This window comes from Mercurialis annua, linkage group LG4, assembly GCF_937616625.2.
Source record: "Mercurialis annua linkage group LG4, ddMerAnnu1.2, whole genome shotgun sequence".
Taxonomy (NCBI): domain Eukaryota; kingdom Viridiplantae; phylum Streptophyta; class Magnoliopsida; order Malpighiales; family Euphorbiaceae; genus Mercurialis; species Mercurialis annua.
Genome location: NC_065573.1, coordinates 16,879,391 through 16,898,628, shown reverse-complemented (window position 1 = coordinate 16,898,628; position 19,238 = coordinate 16,879,391). Strand labels below are relative to the sequence as shown.

General features: G+C 35.1%; 1 protein-coding gene and 1 pseudogene across 1 annotated transcript; one reads left to right on the top strand and one right to left on the bottom strand.

Annotated features, from left to right (window-relative positions):
- Window positions 1-1,017: 1,017 nt before the first annotated feature.
- Window positions 1,018-5,550, bottom strand: LOC126677737 (ATP synthase subunit gamma, mitochondrial). The gene is made up of 9 exons (XM_050372503.2): window positions 5,313-5,550; window positions 4,919-4,962; window positions 4,660-4,812; window positions 3,681-3,794; window positions 3,459-3,586; window positions 2,235-2,357; window positions 2,028-2,147; window positions 1,576-1,697; window positions 1,018-1,396 (listed from the first exon to the last, which is right to left on the bottom strand). The coding sequence occupies exons 1-9, from the start codon at window positions 5,429-5,431 to the stop codon at window positions 1,327-1,329; spliced, it is 993 nt and encodes a 330-aa protein (XP_050228460.1). The 5' UTR covers window positions 5,432-5,550; the 3' UTR covers window positions 1,018-1,326.
- Window positions 5,551-10,897: 5,347 nt separating this feature from the next.
- LOC126678360 (probable polygalacturonase At3g15720) lies at window positions 10,898-18,790 on the top strand (annotated as a pseudogene).
- Window positions 18,791-19,238: the final 448 nt, after the last annotated feature.

Below are 19,238 nucleotides of genomic sequence, written 5' to 3'. Positions count from 1 at the left end.
GACTCAGTCAATTCTTCCATCAACCACTGCATCAAAGTTAAAGCTTCCATCAAGAAAACCAGAAAAAAAACAATCCTGATAAACTTTTTCTCTATAGTATTATCAATGCACTTCTATTTCTTTTCTTCACAATCTTATATTTTGGTGTCCCAAAACCTTTTTTTTTCATTTAAATCAGAACCCACTTCTCATTTTAGCAGGAATTGAAAACCCACTACTTAATAATCTCCATCTTTGAGAAACGTAAAAACAAACTATCATATTCAGTATTCGAAAATGTAATTTGTCATCACAACCCTCTTAATCACCATTAAATCTCGGTTTTCCATACAATTTTGTAGAGAAAAAAAAATCAAAAGTTCAAAGGTAAAAAATATGAAAATGGACGGAAAAAAATTAATAAATAAACATAATTGGATTAAGAATAGAGGCTATGAATGAGAATTGAAAATTGATTTAAAAAATAAGAGAAAAATCACAAAATAGGTAGAAGGTAAATGAATGTGCAAACCCTAATCCAATACATATAGTTTTATAGCGAAGAAATTTCATTTTTCTAATCACTTAGCTTGTGAGGTTGAAAATGGCAGTAGCAGTACTCTTCCTCGTCAGGCGCTTCTCGTTCTCCATCGTTTTCATTATTCTTCGATCAGAATTTTTCGATCAAATTGACTTAAATTTATACGTGAGATCATCTCAGCACTCAGGTGTAGGCTTAGGAGTAAAGGTTATTTTATGAAAACATTAAGCACACCCGGTCATTAGATGTAAAACATAAAATGATAGAAAATGTTAAAAATTTGGCAACTTGACATTAGAAAAAGAGAGCCCCGTATTTGTAATTTTTGTGTTATTTTCTCAATTTTTAGTGCACATATTCATAACCAAACTAAATAAACCAAAAACCAGAGCAAATTAAAATTTTGGTTTGATTTGTTCGATTAATTTTCTTCTACCCAAACACTACACACCCCTACTTAAAAAGAAGAACCACTCCAATATTTTGAACCACTGTGATTTAAACCGTCAAATGTGTCCACTCACATGCGTAAAAATAAATGGATGGCAACAATTTACAAGAATTCTCTACTTTCAAAACCATAGTCATTCAGCTTTCAGTTTTGAAAGCATTAAAAGTAAAACTATTGAAAACCAACTGTAACTATCAAAGTTACGTTTTCTATTCCCAGAAATGTTATCCGATGCTGGGGAGGATTATTGAATACCTCACAACAAAAACATCCTCAAAAGATTGCTACTAAGTTCAAGAAATTGTTCCGTCTTATTTCGTCACCGTCATGTATCTTAGCTTCAACATTTCTTCAACTAACCCTCAAGCGCTGATGCTCCAGATATAATTTCAGTCAACTCGGTGGTGATTGATGCTTGACGAGTTCTGTTACAAAAATCATTTTACAAAAATTAAGATCATAAGTTAGATTAAGGAATGTCTAAGCTCTAATTCTTTCAATGTAAAGTACAAAAGTTTGGACAGGTAATATCAACCTAGTTTTTTCATAAATTTTTTCAGTAAGAGTGATTTAAAATTGAGTTAAACAAATAAGAGAGATAGACCTATTGTAGGTAAGCGTGAGACGATCAAGCATTTCACCGGCATTTCTGCTTGAGCTGTCCATAGCAGACATCCTCGCTCCTTGCTCACTGCAAGCATTCTCCAATACAGCATTGAACAAGACCTGGGGGAGCATGAAACAAATTCTACATAATTTGTAAAACAATCATAAAGTCATACACGTGAAACTCTGTATTATTACCAGTTATCTTTCCCTGGAAAACATCAGAATGCCAGGACATATATTGAAACTGAAGTTAAAATAGGGCTCGATTGGAAAAGCATCAATATAACACAGGCTACAAAGTTCATATAATAAACTAGATATCGTCAACCAAATCAATTTCTTCTATCTTCAGTAAGGTAGAAGTTCCTTTAAGCCAGTATAAAAGTCACAACTAAAATGTATTGAGCCTCAAACATAAATGTAAAGCAAAAGCCCAGCAAGCCTTACACAAGAAAACTGGAACTCCGATAGATTTTGAAGTATTTCACCCTTTGTTTCACCTCCTTCAATCTCATAAGAGTCGAGATCTCCAAGTTTCCCACCAGCTTCAGACTCTCTCTCCACAATCTATGCCAGTGGAGCATTATTTGATTTAACAAACCATTTAATATAACATATTGAAATAAGACCAAAACATATGATCAGGTGAATCACCTCGGGCGATAACACAGTTGACAGGGTTGGAAGAAATGAGACAACAGACTGGAACTTGTTGAAGACAATCCTCAAAGCATCAAACTCGACATTCTTTAAGATATCATCTGCTACAACAGATACCTGAAAAGGCAACAATCCATATGGTCTGAGCCCAAAACAAATAATAAAAACAGTAAACTATCAAATCAGCAGCATTTAATCATTGCGAGCTTAAGCGTAAAACTTGTACACTATTACATATATTTCGCAGAAGGGTATACGTTTCTTGAGGTATAAGTATCTTGAGGTCATAGTTGTGAAAGGCTAAAGGCGCTTCGACGCGACAAGGGGTCATATGGCCCAAGGCGCTAGGCGACTGCCTTTCGGAAAAAAAGGCGCCGAAAGAAAAAACAATTTAAAAATAAATATTAAAAGTACTGATGAATATCTAACTGTTCTTGCAAGCAAATTTAATTCTCAAATCAAAGCACTCAGACTTCCTAGATAAGGAGGTATACATAGTGGTGATTATGAATATAATAGTCACATAAAAACATATTTAAATATCATTATTACTATTAATTTGTCCGAATAAAATAGAAAGGAAAAAAAAATTGATTAAAGGATTTCAGATTTTGGTTTGACTTTTAGAAGAAAAAATAATTAGATTTAGGTTTTAGTTTGATTTTAAAAGAGAAGAATTAGATTTAGGGTTTTAGTTTGGTTTTAGAATTGAAAATGATTGAATTGAGGGTTTTGATTTGATTCTAAATTAAAAAAACAAATGGATTTAGTTTTTTGTTGGAGGAAGCATTAAGAAAGACATAGGGACTGCTTTGCTGTTGTTTGGCCCCTATTATTAAAAAGAGCCCCTATTAAAAAAAATGAACTTAACAAAAAAAGGAACAAAGGATGCGTCTAATAAGCTAACAGCAATGCGGCTGTTGCGGAGCTTAATTTCAGTGGCAGCTATGGCAGAGTTGACATATTTTTCACTGAGGCGCGCACCTCAGTGATGTTGCCCGGCTCTTGACAGGTGAGGCCCCTTGGCCATCGCCTGAGGCTCGCCTGACAACTCTGCTTGAGGTGAACAAATTAATGCATGAGCAGGTTTGTGTACTAGACTAGACCAGATGATAGTTACAATCATAAGCATGTTTCAAAAATTGAAAAGCATGTGCAAAGTACAGCACACAAACAAAGAAGGATTGTCTAAACCAACAGTCCAACAGATATGATAACCTGAGTAAAGTTCAAAGGATTCTTCTGCAACTCAGTGATGCACAGTGTGATGTCCTTTTTTGAGTCACGGATCAATTGTGCTTTAGCCTTTTCTCCCAAGACGACATATTTGGTTTCTTTCTCAGGACCTGTGGCAGAGAAAGCATATGTTTATATGCTCAAAACATCCAAGTCCTTGACGCTTAGAATGTAGAGAAGTACAAAAAAAGAAAAAAAAACTACCAGAAGTCAACTTGAGAATAGCCCTGCTATTCTTGACTGCTGTGGAGTTAATTCCTCCACAAAGACCTTTGTCTGAAGAAACAGTGACAATTACATTCTTCTTAACATCAACACCTGGCACAATATATAAGGCGATCAATAAATGAATGAATGAGTGAATGAAAAGTATCCAGAGTAACAGAATAGAGTGAAGAATTCGATACAGCCACCAAGCAAAGACGGTTAAGAGCATAAATAAAGCTAATCTAGTAGACTCAAAATTCACTATCACACATGCACTAAACAGAAGATTTGATCAGATTTTGAGTTGAAAAGAAAACTTCACCAGATCCCCGAATGTATCATTCCAATTAAAGGGGTACCAGGGATTTGCATAAAATTCAACATGACTTTGACATCTTAAAGATAACAAATAGGATTTTAGAATTTCTCAAATTTGACCAAGTATTTATCAACAATTTCATGTCTTCTCATCTATCACCAATATAACTTTTAAAGCATCTAAACTGATTAGAGAAAGTAAGTTAAATTTCAACCAGCCATCAAGGATGGCCTAATCAAATTATTCACAATATCATACCATCAATGCATGCAAATTCAGTTTTAATAAATTACATCATATTCTTCACGGCATATGCACATGCATTCATTACAGGTTGAAAGAATCCAGAAGATTATCACTAGCAGAATTAAAAACAATACCCTCAGAACCCTAAAATATTATAAACATGTCAAACATTAGTACATTATCTTTTCTGCAACAAACATTATATAAATGTGACAAAAGAAACAATTACAGCTACTCCAAAAAAAATCCATAATAAGCAGGCACATTCTAGAAAGAGGCTCATAAGGGAATCCCTGCAATATTCATTTTTTATTAATGCTATAACATTATAGACAAATTCATCAAGTTCACCAAAGTTGGAGAAGATAAATATAGGAAAATAGCAGCTAATAGAGTTGTTAATGAACATACTAGGAGCATCGCCAAGAAGTGCAGTAAAAGGTTGCCATAGCCCACGGGAGTTTTCAGCTTTAGTTTGAATAGCACGTAACTTAGAGGCTGCAACCATCTTCATAGCCTTCGTAATTTTCTGGATATTCTTGACACTCTTCATACGGTTTCTGACTGCACAGTCAATAAGCATAAACAAACTTATCAACATCACATACTGAACACACTGAAATACATAACAAAAAACAGGTCCAATGCCTAAAGCAATAATGATTCTTACCAATTTGCGTAGAAATCGAACGAACTCCAAGAGGGACATGCTCACTGCACGCCAAACAAACCGACTTATTTTACCAAATCAAAATGAATATCTAAATCAACAAAATGGCCAATTAATTCATACTGCATAACATTACAAACTGTACAAAATTAGTGTACATTGTATATCACACTAAATTTCAGTTTAAGAAAACAAATTACACTAGCATTGAGTCTTGAACACTTTATTCTAATTGGACAGTAATAATACTAAAACTCATCAAAATTAAAATCGTTTATTTATTTTTTCCCTAATAAACAATCATGATACTCTAAAATTGATAGAAAATAACTCATGATTTGGATCAGATATAGTAAAGAGAAAAAGAATTAGATGGGTTGAAAATGGATCTTACTCAGCGGCAAGGAGAGAGGAACGGAGGGTGGCGTTAGCGGCGGCGGCGATCGGTTGAGGGGATATCAAAGGAGAAGCAAAACGCCTTCCTTCGCGTCTCAGAGCAGCCATCATTGCCATTTTCTGTCGCTGAAACCCTAAACGAAGAAATGATTAATCTTGTGTTTTTTTTTAAGATCTAAATGAGGTCTGTTTTTTCACGATACAACGGCGAGCTGGGTCAGGTGCGGCTTTTTCCTTTTCATAACCCAATCTATTTACTTTTTTTTTTTTTTTTTGCCAGAAATCTATTTACTTTATTTAAAATTAGAATTTTCACCATTCATTTTGTTTTAAAAATGGAATTATTAAAATTTTGTATGTGAACTTAGTTTGACTAAGAAGGCGAAACCTTTTCATAAATATTTCACAAAAGGTCAAAACTTTCAATTTTATCCAATTTATCCTGAAACGTATAATTTTGTTTCAATTATGTTCATCTACACAATTTTACTTATGTGGCTTTAATGTGTGACATTGTCACATCAGCGCCTCGTAGGCGCCACATGAGGTAAATCACATAGTTGGAAATTATTAAAACGAAATCATGCGTTTAAAGACAGATTGGATAAAATTGAAAAATTTGGACTTTTGTGAAATTTCCATGAAAAAATTAACCCTTTTTTAATCATTCGGCCTTTTAACTAAAATTTATTACGGTTTGGTGTTTAATACTTATTTAAAAAGTTACAAATTGATGTCTGAACTTGCTTAAAAGTTACAAACAGAGTATATGTAACCTGAAAATGATCTGCTAGAAGCACTGGTTTGTAACTTTTTAACAAGTTCAGACACCAATTTGTAATTTCTAAGCAAATTCAAAAGAGATTGGCCGAAATCCCTCTCTTCTTCAGACAGTATTGGAGTAGAAGAAAGTGAAACTTTACTCTCGGTAAAGTTCTGAGAAAAAGAAGAAAAAGAAGAATGCAAAACTAAGAAAAATTTAGGGGTCCAAACCTTAAAAGAAGAAGGAAGAACAAAAAGGGAGTGGTTCGACCTACCGCCAAAAAATGAATTCTTCGTATTTTCGACGGGAAAAGGAATAAAAATAATGGAACAAACTCAAAGAGGGTTCCCGATCACGACGAGACCGACAAGACTCGACGAAAGAACAGATAATGCGAATAGCATTGGGATGAAGCTGTCTAACTGGAATACCTAAGTTTTAACAATTTTCTATTAGCAAATGCTCTAAAGGAAAACACAAACCAGCTGACAATTGCTTGTGAAAAACCATAATTTTGTCAGGCGAATCGGTACTTTGATTCGCCCGAAACTTTGATGCAGGTTTCGCAATCTGGAAAAATTCTTGGGCGAATTCAAGTATCTGCTTAGCAGATAAAGAACTTCAGGAATGCTCCAAGTCATCACGAGCACTCCAACCTTTCGCCTTCCACTGACATTTTAAATTAAATGGGGGGAAACAAGGAGGAAGAAAGAATTTTGAATTTTAAAAGATCAAATCAGGCAAAAGGCAGAAATCGACTCTCAAGAAAATGAAGAACACAAAGAACTGAAAAGAAAAACCAACAATGACTAGAAAATATAAAGAGATGCAACAGCTAAAATACCTGGAAATCAAATAAGCTAGATTAAACGAAAGGTATGGAGAAACCTTGAAGGGAGGAATCTTGAAATGAAGAAGTAAAGCAAGGCAGAAAGATGCAAATGTAGAAATCCAAAAAAGTTTGAAGTGGAGATAGAAATGGCAAAAATGAGTATATATACTCCAAGAAACTGTAAAGATGAAGGTTAGGAAGATGAAGAAACAGAAACCTAAGGGTTACCCCGAATGAATGACAAATATCACAAGCACGAGAGACTTGTCCAAAATCTAATAAAGATAATCGACGATGATTGACACATGGCAGGAAAACAAAATATGGAAATCTTGGTGAACAAGCGAAATGACAGGCCGGAATATGAATCGACTCGCCTCAAACGAAGCTAAAATTTGCCAAGGCATAAATATCATGACTTTAGCTCACTTGCGTGGGGAAATGATGGATACCGAATCCTATCATAAGTATTATGGAGCCGAGTCGCACGAGATCCATCCTCAGATGATATTGGACTCTCGCCCAAAGGGCTAACCAGATAAAACTAACAAATGAGATTCGCCTTGACCAAAATAGTACTTCAAACCACGAAGATAAGACTGAATCCCCTGAAGACTCGGATAAAGCGCGTCGACCTAGGAATTCGGCCAAACGACCAGATTCACGAAGATCTTTCCTATTTGGATAGAAACTCCAACGTAGGAAGATAAACACTAACTTAGGAAGATAAGCTTATTTAGGAAGATATTTCTGAATAGGACTTTCATCCGAATAAGGAACTATACTCCTAATCAGAGTCAAACACTATTATATAAGAATCACTTTCCTATTCAAAGACTACAAGGTATACATTCAACTACTATATAAAGAGTTTGAGGTGTGCCTAAACACACAACTACATTCATATACTCAAAACGCTGCTCAAAGCTTAATACTGACTTTAGCATCGGAGAGTTAATCGGACCACCACCGCCCGGTTAGCTTCTACCCTATTTTGCAGGTTAATCCACCGAATCTTAAGGCAGACTCCATCAATAATGTTAAAATTATAGTCAACTTTAAAAGAAAAAATAAACTAAGAATCTATGTGATTAAAATTAATTTGATTATTTATAAGTGATGGGTCCGGGAATGTATGAACGGTTGATCTCGTATCTAGTTGTCTGGTTCCTCCTGAAAGGCATATAAGAAGACGGATCTTTGGCACAGGCTCTGAATCCACTCTGATGCTTAAGCCAGTAAGGATGTAATAGTATATGAATTGTGTATTATTTATCAGGAATAGTACGTATTCTTGAGAGTGGCTTTGACCCTGTATTTATAGGCGAGCATGTGAGTTCTTTCTTTTCTTGGCGATGTGGGACTTTATGGTATTCCATCATTAATCACCCCCCCCTCTTTATGCCCGTTTTACTTATATATATGTGTCTAATATTTGAGAGACGAGTTACTGGTTGTCGAGTTTGGTCTAGTAGTGGAATTGCTCTCTTTTTCTGCGCCTATACTACTGATAGCCTATCATGTCATCTAATGCATTTTGCAGCCTTTCGGGCACTACCGCCATTTTGTTTCCCTTCCCAATTTCAAATTTGCCTAAAACTTCTTGGTCTTCTGATTTTATCATTATTCTTTGCGTTCTTTTTGTCTTTTTCTTCTTCTTTCTCCCCTATTTGTCTTCTCTCATTTTTGTTGCTTGTTCCTTACTCGTGGCGGAAGGTTATACTAAAGATGTTGCTTCGTTGAATAAATATCATTGTTCTTTGCAGTCAGATTCTCTTGTCACATTTCGTGAATTTTACAGCATACCCAATATGTTTTTGTCTAACACTAGAGTTTTTGCGAATGCTCCTCCTCCTTCCTGGTACTCATTTGTCTTCGAAGAACTATTAATGGATGGTCTTCGTTTTTCCCTGGATCCTTTGGTGCTTTGTTTTCTTGACTTCTGGGATATCACTCTTTCCTAGTTGCATCCCAATGCCATTCGCCACATCATCTATTTGAAGTCGCTTTGTTTTCTTCATGGTGAACACTTAATGTTGGCTCGTCTCCACTATTGGATGAACTCCCCTTTTTTCTGTAAGGATTGGCTGTTTTTACTCTAGGTTTCAGGTATGTCCTGAAGATGTTTAAGGATTGATGGAATAGCATAAAAACCGAATAGTAGACATCGAGAGAAGAATCCCACATCATCCAGAAAAAGGCAGACACGCTCAGACGCCTGTAAATAGAGCACAAACCATCCGCCTAAAGGAACGACTATCCTAATCTAATATATAAAACTCCTTTTTAAAAGCAGAACCTATTACTAAATTAAGCATAGAAGTGGACGTGGGGCCCCAAGCCCGTCCTCGATCGTTGCTCTTCGTGTTGTCCACTCTCCACAGGATCCAAAGACTCACCTCCAGCATTCTAGATCCATCATTTGGCGACGTCTATGGGAATGTAACTCCCAAGTAGAAATATTCACTGACTCGATCTCGAGATGGCAGATGTTAGCAAGTACCCCTGGGTCCCACGTCCAAAGAAAAAGCCTCTCTACCAACTGGCCCATGAGGAACCCTCGAGAATAGCCATATGTACGCCCATAGCCCCAACAGCGGCGGGGAGGTCCAAAATATTCTTCCAAGAGTTTAACAGCCCTAACCCAACCCTAGGAGAAAGTTAGGATCAATTCTTCTAGGAAGCAGTAGACCTAACAATGGATGGCGCCCTGACACGCTTCCGAGAAGACATAGCCACAATAGTTAAGGAAGCAACGGATACCATCCTATCCCAAACACCGACGAGTAAAAATCGAGATGCGGATGCAGGAAGAGCCGAGGTCAGCGGAAACCAACCCACACCGAAGATACCATCGAAGACAAGGAACTAGAGGTACTCATAGTTGAAGATAAAGAAAAGGAAGCAACAGATCGGGTCCCTATAGAAAGCAAAGGAAGGCATTCGGAAACAAGAATAGAGGGTGTGGACATGTTAGAAATACAAAGACTAATAGCGGAAGCAATGAAAAAAGCGACCGAGGAAAAGTCAAGAGAACCTGTTCATGCAAGCAGCTTGACCAGTGGAAAGTCGCCTCTGGCCGTAAGTGTGCTATCAGGAAAGTGGTCCAAAAGACTCAAAATATCCAACTTTGATAACTTCAATAGAGCCGGCAGCCCTGAGAGCCACCTCACCAAATTTTAAAACAAGATGATTCTCTTGGATGTCACAGACGCAATAATCTACAAGACATTCCCAACCACGCTCAGCAACACATTGCAACGGTGGTACAGTGACCTGAAAGCCGGGTCAATCACGACATGGAAGCAGCTAAACTGGGAATTCGTGATGAGGTTCTTCACAAACATCCTACAAAAAAGAAGTTCGGAGGAACTTTATAGATGTCGGCAGGGAGAGGGAGAAACACTAAGAGCACGCTTAGAGAGATTCAACAATAAAACAATGAAAATTGAAGATCTGAACAACGATACTGTAGTGCAAGCCCTTAAGAAGGGAACTCGGATGAGAGTGCTGGGAGACAAACTAAACTCGAAAAGGCCTAAAACCTACCAGGAAGTCATGGTAGTGGCCCAAAAGTACATAACCGTGGATGAAGGGAGAAGATAGATAACTCACGATGTACCAAAAAATGAAGAAAGAAAAGGAGGCGATTCGCAAAGACAATGATCTCACTCACAAAAGACTACAGCACGAGCCATATGAGCATTGGCAGATACACACCAAACAAGGATTCCAACCACTGGAGGAGCGAGGACAAGTACCCTAGCAACGAGTATCGGAGTGGGAGATATGGAGACCGATGCGAGGTGTTCACTCCACTTAACACGACAAAAGACAACGTGCTAATGTGGGTTAAAGAAAGTCGAACGCCGATGAATTGGCCCCGAAAGATGATTCATAGAATAGGAACAAGTGACGAGAACCGATACTGCAAGTTCATGAAGATTACGGGCACGACACAGAGGAATGTTAGGAGTTAAAGAAGGAAATGGAGAGACTAATGGAGGTGGGATCAATACAAAATTTCACCAGCCACAAAGAAGAGAAAGGGCACCGGAAGGAGGGAACTGACAAAGAAGAAAAGAAAGACGAAGAAAGGGGAAAGAAGAAGGAAGTTGCTAGAATTATCAATGTCATTATTGGAGAAAAAAAGTAAAAGCAGGAAGGAAAAGACAGATGGCTGAAATAATGCAGGTAGTAGAAAGGGCAAAGGGAGAGCCAAGTTTGATAAAGGTCGTCACCTTTTCGCTAGAGGACGGAGCACATGCACGAGGATCCCACAATGATGCTTTGATTATAGAAGCAATCATCAACCATTTCCTGGTCATGAAGCTACTTGTCACGATCCAAATTCATGAGCCACGACCGGCGCTAGCGAATGGGAGTGGTAACTCCAAAACCCGTAGCAAGCCTAAAACCACTCTAAACCTTTTCACGAAAACATGCACAAAACGATGCATACAAACATGTAACAATAAAGACACGTTTGTGAAATAACATAATACTATATATATTCACATCATCGATACCAAATTCAAACGATAATAATAGGCATTCAACTTCTGTAATATCATACGTACTAGCCCATCTATTGATCCATACATAAACAACATCAAAGACGATCATACGATCTAGCAAAGCCTAACAAAAGACATATACATAATAAGTAAAGATCCTGCTATGCTATACCATAATTGGTCACTGTATACTACTACAACACTAAGGAAACTCGTACTTTGTGTAAGTCAAAGGACTTTTGGCACAAAAGAGATTGCCTGTTTGATCCGACTCTAATCACCTGAAAGGGGTAAACATCAATAGGATCAGACTATGCTGAGTGAGTACACATTACTAAAGGTAGTATACTCCCTCCGTCCCAATAGAGTTGTCCACTTTGAGAAATTTTTTTGTCCCAAAACTATTGTCCATTTTCAAAAAGTAACTAACTTTTATACTAAATTTTCATTTACTACCCCTATTTAAAATCCACTAATGAATAAATTGAAAATAAATTGGAAGTGGACCCCATATTAAATAGGGGTATGACAAGAAAAGTAAGGAAAATTTAATAACATTTATAAACAATAATTGCTTTTCTTAAATTGTGTGATAAATGCAAAGTGGACAACTCTATTGGGACGGAGGGAGTATTAAATAACATCGCATTTAAAGCAAAACATATATATACGAACATATAATATAATTCAAGCATTTGATCCGATCGAAACCCAATTCCCAAACCAACCTGGACTAGGGTAGAATTCCTAATCATAACGAGCGATAATGATTTCTCAAATCCTTTTGATAAGGTCCCGAGATAATTCAACCGAGTTTAACCTTTACCAAGTGGTACAGTCCCGGGATAGTTCAACCGAGTTAAACTAGTACAATTTCTTATAACCAAACGATTGATCGAGATGAGTCTCGGGATAGTTCCGCCGAGTTAACTCTAGATACAGGTCCTGAGATAGTTCCATTGAGTTCAACCTTGTATCTTATCAAACGAGAAGAGTACTCTACAAAGCGATCGAGACTAGTTCTATGACTTACCCGAACAGTGGTGATCACACAGTCTATTGACACCCAATAGGTAGCTCGTTCCCCCGGATCATATACTAGTTTTCACAATTATAATATTTGATAATACGATACACAAATTCATTTACAACTATAAAATACTATAACATGCGATGTAGTTTAATATTCACACTTATAATATCAAAACTAGCTATTGCGTAATAATACACAAAAGTAAAGTGTAACTCACATTGACCGCTATCCAAATAATTGCAATATCACTATAATGATCGAACCCCGCTAAGCCAAAATCGCCTATACCATAACAGAAATGCATTTAAATCATAAACGCTAGACTTATCTCAACACCATAAGTTACAAACGTAAACCGATACGATCTTATTTCCAATATGATTCTTAAACTTGAAAATCCTTAATCGTACTTTTATACTAAGCGAAAGTAGTCGTCGTATTCCTCTTGTCAATCATCAAACACTTATTACGTTCATTCCATAATCCTAATCTTACATGTTAAGTTCTATGTCCAAATTTGGTGATTTCAGAGTCTATAAGTCGATGTCGGGTCAAGGTACGTTGTACCCGAGAGAAACCAAGCCCTCTCACGTCGTGAGGGTGGACAGATCTGGTACAATTGATGGTTAAGGCTCATGTTGGTGGAATAATGTAATCTCAATTTCTACTTAATTTATTCCTTCCTTAAAATTTAAAATTAATTATATTTTATTATCTATAATTACTGTCTTATTTTATATTAATACTAACCTGAATTCGTTCTTTTTTTTTCAAGGACAGATCAAAAATCATAAAAGACCAAGGGTAAATAAATTACTCTTCTATCTTATTATTAAATGGGTTATTATACAAAAACTGATCATGAATTTTATTGTATTTTGCAGTTCTAATTTAATTTGTAATTTTGACAATTTATATTATAAAGAACTACTTTTTTTACAATAGAATGTCATTCAATTTTTGAAAAATCTATTTTTTGAGATGGACATTGAATATATTTTCATAACCTTGTTCCGACATCAGTATTTTTTTTATCCGAAAATTATTCAGTGTTTCGAATTAAAAAAATAGTGGCTCATATTCTGGATTTCCAAGGTTGAAAATTGTTTTAAAATTGTAAAATGTGCTAAAATTTTATGATTTGTTTTATAATTACTCTTATGAATTAAGAAGATACACTTAATTCATCTTTATGTACTAATTAATTTAAATTTACAATACCCTTAATTCTCAACTAATTAATTATAAAAATATGATTGCAGGGATTGCAATTTCATAATTGTCATAAGCTCAAATTCAATGGACTGACTCATATGAACAGCCCTAAAGTTCATATTAGTGTAAATGGCTGCCGATGTGTCTCCATCTCTAATCTTCAAATTTCAGCTCTTGAGAATAGCCCTAGTACTGATGGAATTGATATCTCTACTTCAACCAACGTTCAAATCTCTAATTCTACAATTAGAAATGATATTAGTTTCGAATATAATTTTAAATAATATAGTTAATTTTAGTTTTTACATTATTACATATATTTATAGCAAGTTTGATGTTTAATTTTAGTTAAATAATACCTAATTTTGTAGGTAATGATTGTATTCTATCAATGGAGGCTTCTCACGTTTCAGCATTAACAATATTATATGTGGACCCGGTCATGGAATTAGGTCTGTTACTAAAAAATTTAAATTATTTATTTTTTGTGATTTATATAGTGATTAAATTAATTTTTACTATATAATTAACTATCATAACCAATAAATTATATGATTTGTGTTGGAAACTTAGGAGATAAAGGTCAACACGACGTCGTGGAAGATGTGTACGTGCAAATTTGTACATTCATCGGAACAATAAATGGTTCAGAATTAAGACATGGCCAGTAATGATACTATAATAATTATGATTTTTACCTGTTATAGCATTATCTACGTTATAAAAATTGTTCATTTGTGACCTTAAATTAAAATCTTTTAAAAAACTATAACAAATTTCTCTCTATAGTGGAATTTAATTGTCACCAAAAAATGCGTCATAAACTTTTATTTGTGACGGATTTAATTAGGGCATCATAATTCTTTTAAATAATAATTATAATTTGTCACAAATTTTTAACGGATATATAATAAAAAATTATCATAGTAAAACTTATGATCAATTTGTAGCATGAATTTTATAAAAGTAATAAATTTATGATGGATTTTACTTTACAATTTTGTCATAAATTCAAAATGAACTTTTTGGTCACATTTGTCATTACTTGACCTTTTTATGCTGTTACTAATAATTGATAGTAAATAACTGGCTAATAATCCATTTCAATACTTCAATAGATTTTGATATGCTAACGTAAAAATAAACGATTTGACTTCTAATAATCAGCTACTATTATCTTATATATACATACATATTATCGCTAATAAAGTAAAGTATCTTTTTCAGGGTAGAACTGGATATATGCTAGAAATATTTCATTTGATAGAATTATACTTAAAGATGCTAAACATCCGATAATTACAGACCAACATTACTACAATGGTCACAAATGCGCAAAAAGGTCAGTTCCTTCTATGTATATTCTACATTAATAACCGTATAGGGGTGAACAAAATGTCCGACTGCCGAACCGATAACTTTTAGTCGGTTTGATTTGATTAAAATTTAGATTGGTTTATTTCATAAATGTTTTGAATTCGGTTTTGGTTTTTGTTTTTATTTGAAAAATTGAAATTAACCTTATCAACTGAATAACTGAACATTTGATTTTTTTTATTTTTCTAAGTATTTTTGTCGATTTTAATCGAACCGACTGACATTTCAAAAAAATTGGCTCTTTCAATTCGATTTTGATTTTTTTTATCGATTCGATTTCAGTTAAATTTGAACTTCTTTCGGTTTTAATTTTGACATGGTCGGTTGTCGGTTAGGGGGATTTAGTTTGGTTAAAACTGAACCAATCGAATGTTCACCTCTAACTATATATATGAAGATATATTGCAGAAAAAGGTAGTAAAAGGGAGTGGAATAAGTTATACATGAATACGAGGAATATCAGCAAGCAAACAAGCAATAATGTTAGATTGTGCTAAAATTGGATGTGCAAATATAATAATGGATCAAATCAACATTACTTCATCAAACCCTAGTCAACACATTCACGTTGTTTGTAATAACGCTAACGGAAGATCTACCTCTAATACACCTATAGTTCCCTGCCTCACGACTACCTAGCTAGGGTGTCACGACCCAATTTCATGGATCGCGACCAGCGCTAGGGTATAGGTATGGTCGTACCAAAACCTGTAGCATGCCTCGCGGATAACCTTATATACAAATAAACCTGCAAGAAAACCACTGCTCGGGGGCAACCGAGACTCCAACCTAAGTATAGCAGTTTATACAACAGTACTAATATCATAACTTGATAATAATACGAAATTACGAGACATGCCTCATATATATTTAAATAATCCAATGTAACGTGCCAAAGTATAATAACATAAAAGTCGTACCAATACGACAACCAAAGTATATCAGACAAACGATACTAGTTCTACTGCGGTTTAAGAGTAAAACAGTTGACTAGTCTAATAACATAAAAAGACCTCCGAGGAATCAAAGAATCGGAGATGACCAACGCTCTGAAAATCATAAGCCTGGAAAAGTTGGGAAACAACGGGGTCAAATATACTAAGATGAGTTCATAATGCTATTTATATTTATTAAGTTTAAAACCCTTAAAACAAATCCTTTTATACTAATATATATTCGATTATGGAAAACAGTATTGAAATGAAATCCCAAAGAAATATCTCAAAGTATTATCCAAAGTATATGGGAATAAATCCACATCGATTCCCAAAGTAGGCCAGACATTGGTCAGCCAATCCCAAAGTACTTACCGGTGCACACAGTCTCGATACTCGCCTATCGAGTAGCTCGTTTAAATCCATACCCACAATCGCTTAAAAACAGTTCATAAAACATTTGATATACTAAAATAACTTGCGGTACTTAATAAAGCGGTAAATAACACTACAAACTCACTGCTTGCTTGTGTAGACTCCGAAGCACGAGCAGTCGACGGGTCTAAAACATTATATAAGTTGAAATCCGAACAACCCCTAACTCTAAGAATACTAGACACCACATAGAACTAGCATCTCAAAACACAGTCAAAGTGCAACCAAGGTAACCAATGTATAACCAATGTTTATCCAAAATATTCCATTCAAACCAAACAACAAAGTTAGGTAAATTAAGCTTAGGTGAGTTCTTATCTTTAAAACAAATCAAGGTCCTTTCACATCTTAAATACCTTAATTAAAATCAATAAATTTCCCAAAGTAGTGTGTTAGCCTTAACTGCAGTTTAGCTCAACACAACATGTCGGGCGACACACATCTAACCCGACCCAACCAAAATCCAAAGTGAAAACCAAAGTCTTAAATCAATCCTTTAAATGTAATCAAGTTTGAAATAAGAACTCATACCTTCACTTAAATAATGCCAAAAACACAGAAAGCAACAAAGCCAAATACGCTTGCCAACACCTTGGCAAGTAACACCAAAGTACACTTAAATATATCACCTTAAATAGAATCAATAAGATTCAACATCTTTCAAGTATCAGCTTGAAACTAAAATAACTTAGCTAATCATAACACAACAATCTTACACCTTACATGCCTTTAATCAATATAACCCATTGATAGTCCACAACCTAAGAATAAGCTAACGTCTTTTACTTATTCAAAACAAAATAGCGCTACTCGATTTCCAGCCCTTAATCCACTAAAACAATTACCCAAAGTAAGCCTTAACATTTAGGCGAAACCACCACAAAATCATCAATTTAATTCACCAACTAGTTAGGCAACAAAGTACTTATTTAAATTCTTAAAACAACATCTTAACAACAATTTCCAGACACTTAATTAACCTTTAAAAAAAGTGAATCGAGTTTGTTAAAACCACGTTTGGTATAGCAATACGTTATGACCAAATCCTCTAATATCCCCAAGGTATAATTGGCATCTAAGTCACCTAAGATAAAATTTAATAAAATTCCAAGATTTTTATACAAGGAGAAACATAATTTAATTCACCAACAACATGCCCAATCACATAGCCCTTAGTCTAAGCAATGATTCTAAGCTAATCAAGTAAGAAAAACAATAACAACACCCAAAGTACGAAATCTCAGATTTCAACCAAGCCAAAACAGAAAATAACAAGCCAAACACCCTAGATATGGATTCATACAATCATCTAGCAATTTCTACACAATTAAACAAGGGATTAGAGCCACTAACCTTTTGGAATAGATCAAGAACAACCAAGGGAAGAAAACCTAGAAAAATTATAGTTCAAAACAGCCTACAATCGAACAAAAACACCAAGCTAATGAATAAGAAAACTCTAGGAAAGATAAACCATTAATTAAACCTTAAGAGATTGATTAAAATCGCTTACAATTGATCAAAGTAGGCCTAGGAATGATGAGGAATGACTTAGGATAGTGCTACTGTAGTTTTAGGGTTTTTAGAATGTGTAAAATCTGATTAGGTCGAGTTTAGGGTGTTTAAATAGAGAATCAGCGAACTGTACAGTGCACGCGTTGCGCCCGCTACACCTTCATCGCGCCCGCGAAACATGAATCACGCATGCAATCCAGGCATGTCGAGCCCGTGATATGCTACTGCCTTCGATAAAAAAATGAAATTTTGAAAATGAAATCGAAATTGCTCCAAACTCCGAGACTACTCCTAATGCATATTAAAACACGTATAAAAAGGTTTGAAACCTTCGAACCTCGAATCTAAGTGGCCGAACCACTCAAACGAACCCCAAAGTACATTTTAGGCTTAACAGAACTATTTGGAAAAATATGGGATGTTACATAGGGCATACGTAATGTTTTCCAAATTTTTGATTATATAGTGATTAATGTAATTATCAGAAAATTTTAGGCGTTTTACCTGAGATGTTTTTCTTAATTACTTATGACATGTATGAGTTAATTTTTTGTGGTTACTTAAGTATACTTGTATTTTTAAAGAATAATTACCAAATTTTACATTTCGATAGCAGAATTTTAGTTTTATCAATAATAGTCATTAGGTAAAAATCTATAGCTTATGCTTCTCGACAGCTGAAAAAACACGAAATGAACTATCTGACGCACGATTTGGAATTAACAGCAGTGATTTCCGCTTTGGAGATTTGGAGATACTATCTATATGGAGCAACATGTGAGATATTCACAAATCATAAGAGTCTAAAGTATATCTTTGATCAACGTGAATTAAACCTTAGACAAAGGACATAAATGGAGTTGTTGAAAGATCAGAACTATACTATTCAGTACCATCTAGGAAAATCCAACGTAGTGGCGGATGCTTTGAGCAGGAAATCTATAGGAAGCCTCGCGCATATTACCTCAGTGTGGCGGAGACCATTGGTTAAGGAAATACACACATTGGTTAGCCAAGGTGTCAAGTTTGAAGTTTCAACCCTTGGAAGTTTGTTGGCTCAGTTAAGTATTTGACTTATGTTGATTGACTGAATCAAGGAGTTACAAGCGGATGACCCGCAATTGAAGCATTTAATAGATGAAGTTCAGAAAGGAAAATGTCAAGATTTTAGTATCGTCAATGGAGCGTTGAGATATGGCACCATATTGTGTGTGCCAGATATGGATGATTTGAGGCAGAAGATCATGGAGGAAACCCATGGATCAGCATATAGTATTCATCCAAGATCGACAAAGATGTATC

What these genes read in the sequence shown, in the direction of transcription:
- LOC126677737 (XM_050372503.2), bottom strand. Translation starts at nt 5,431, where the DNA reads ATGGCAATGATGGCTGCTCTGAGACGCGAAGGAAGGCGTTTTGCTTCT. An exon ending in CGGAGTTCCAGTTTTCTTGT is followed by an intron (nt 1,698 to 2,027) that starts GTAAGGCTTGCT and finishes ATGCTCCCCCAG; the next exon opens with GTCTTGTTCAATGCTGTATT. An exon ending in CTCACGCTTACCTACAATAG is followed by an intron (nt 1,397 to 1,575) that starts GTCTATCTCTCT and finishes TTTTTGTAACAG; the next exon opens with AACTCGTCAAGCATCAATCA.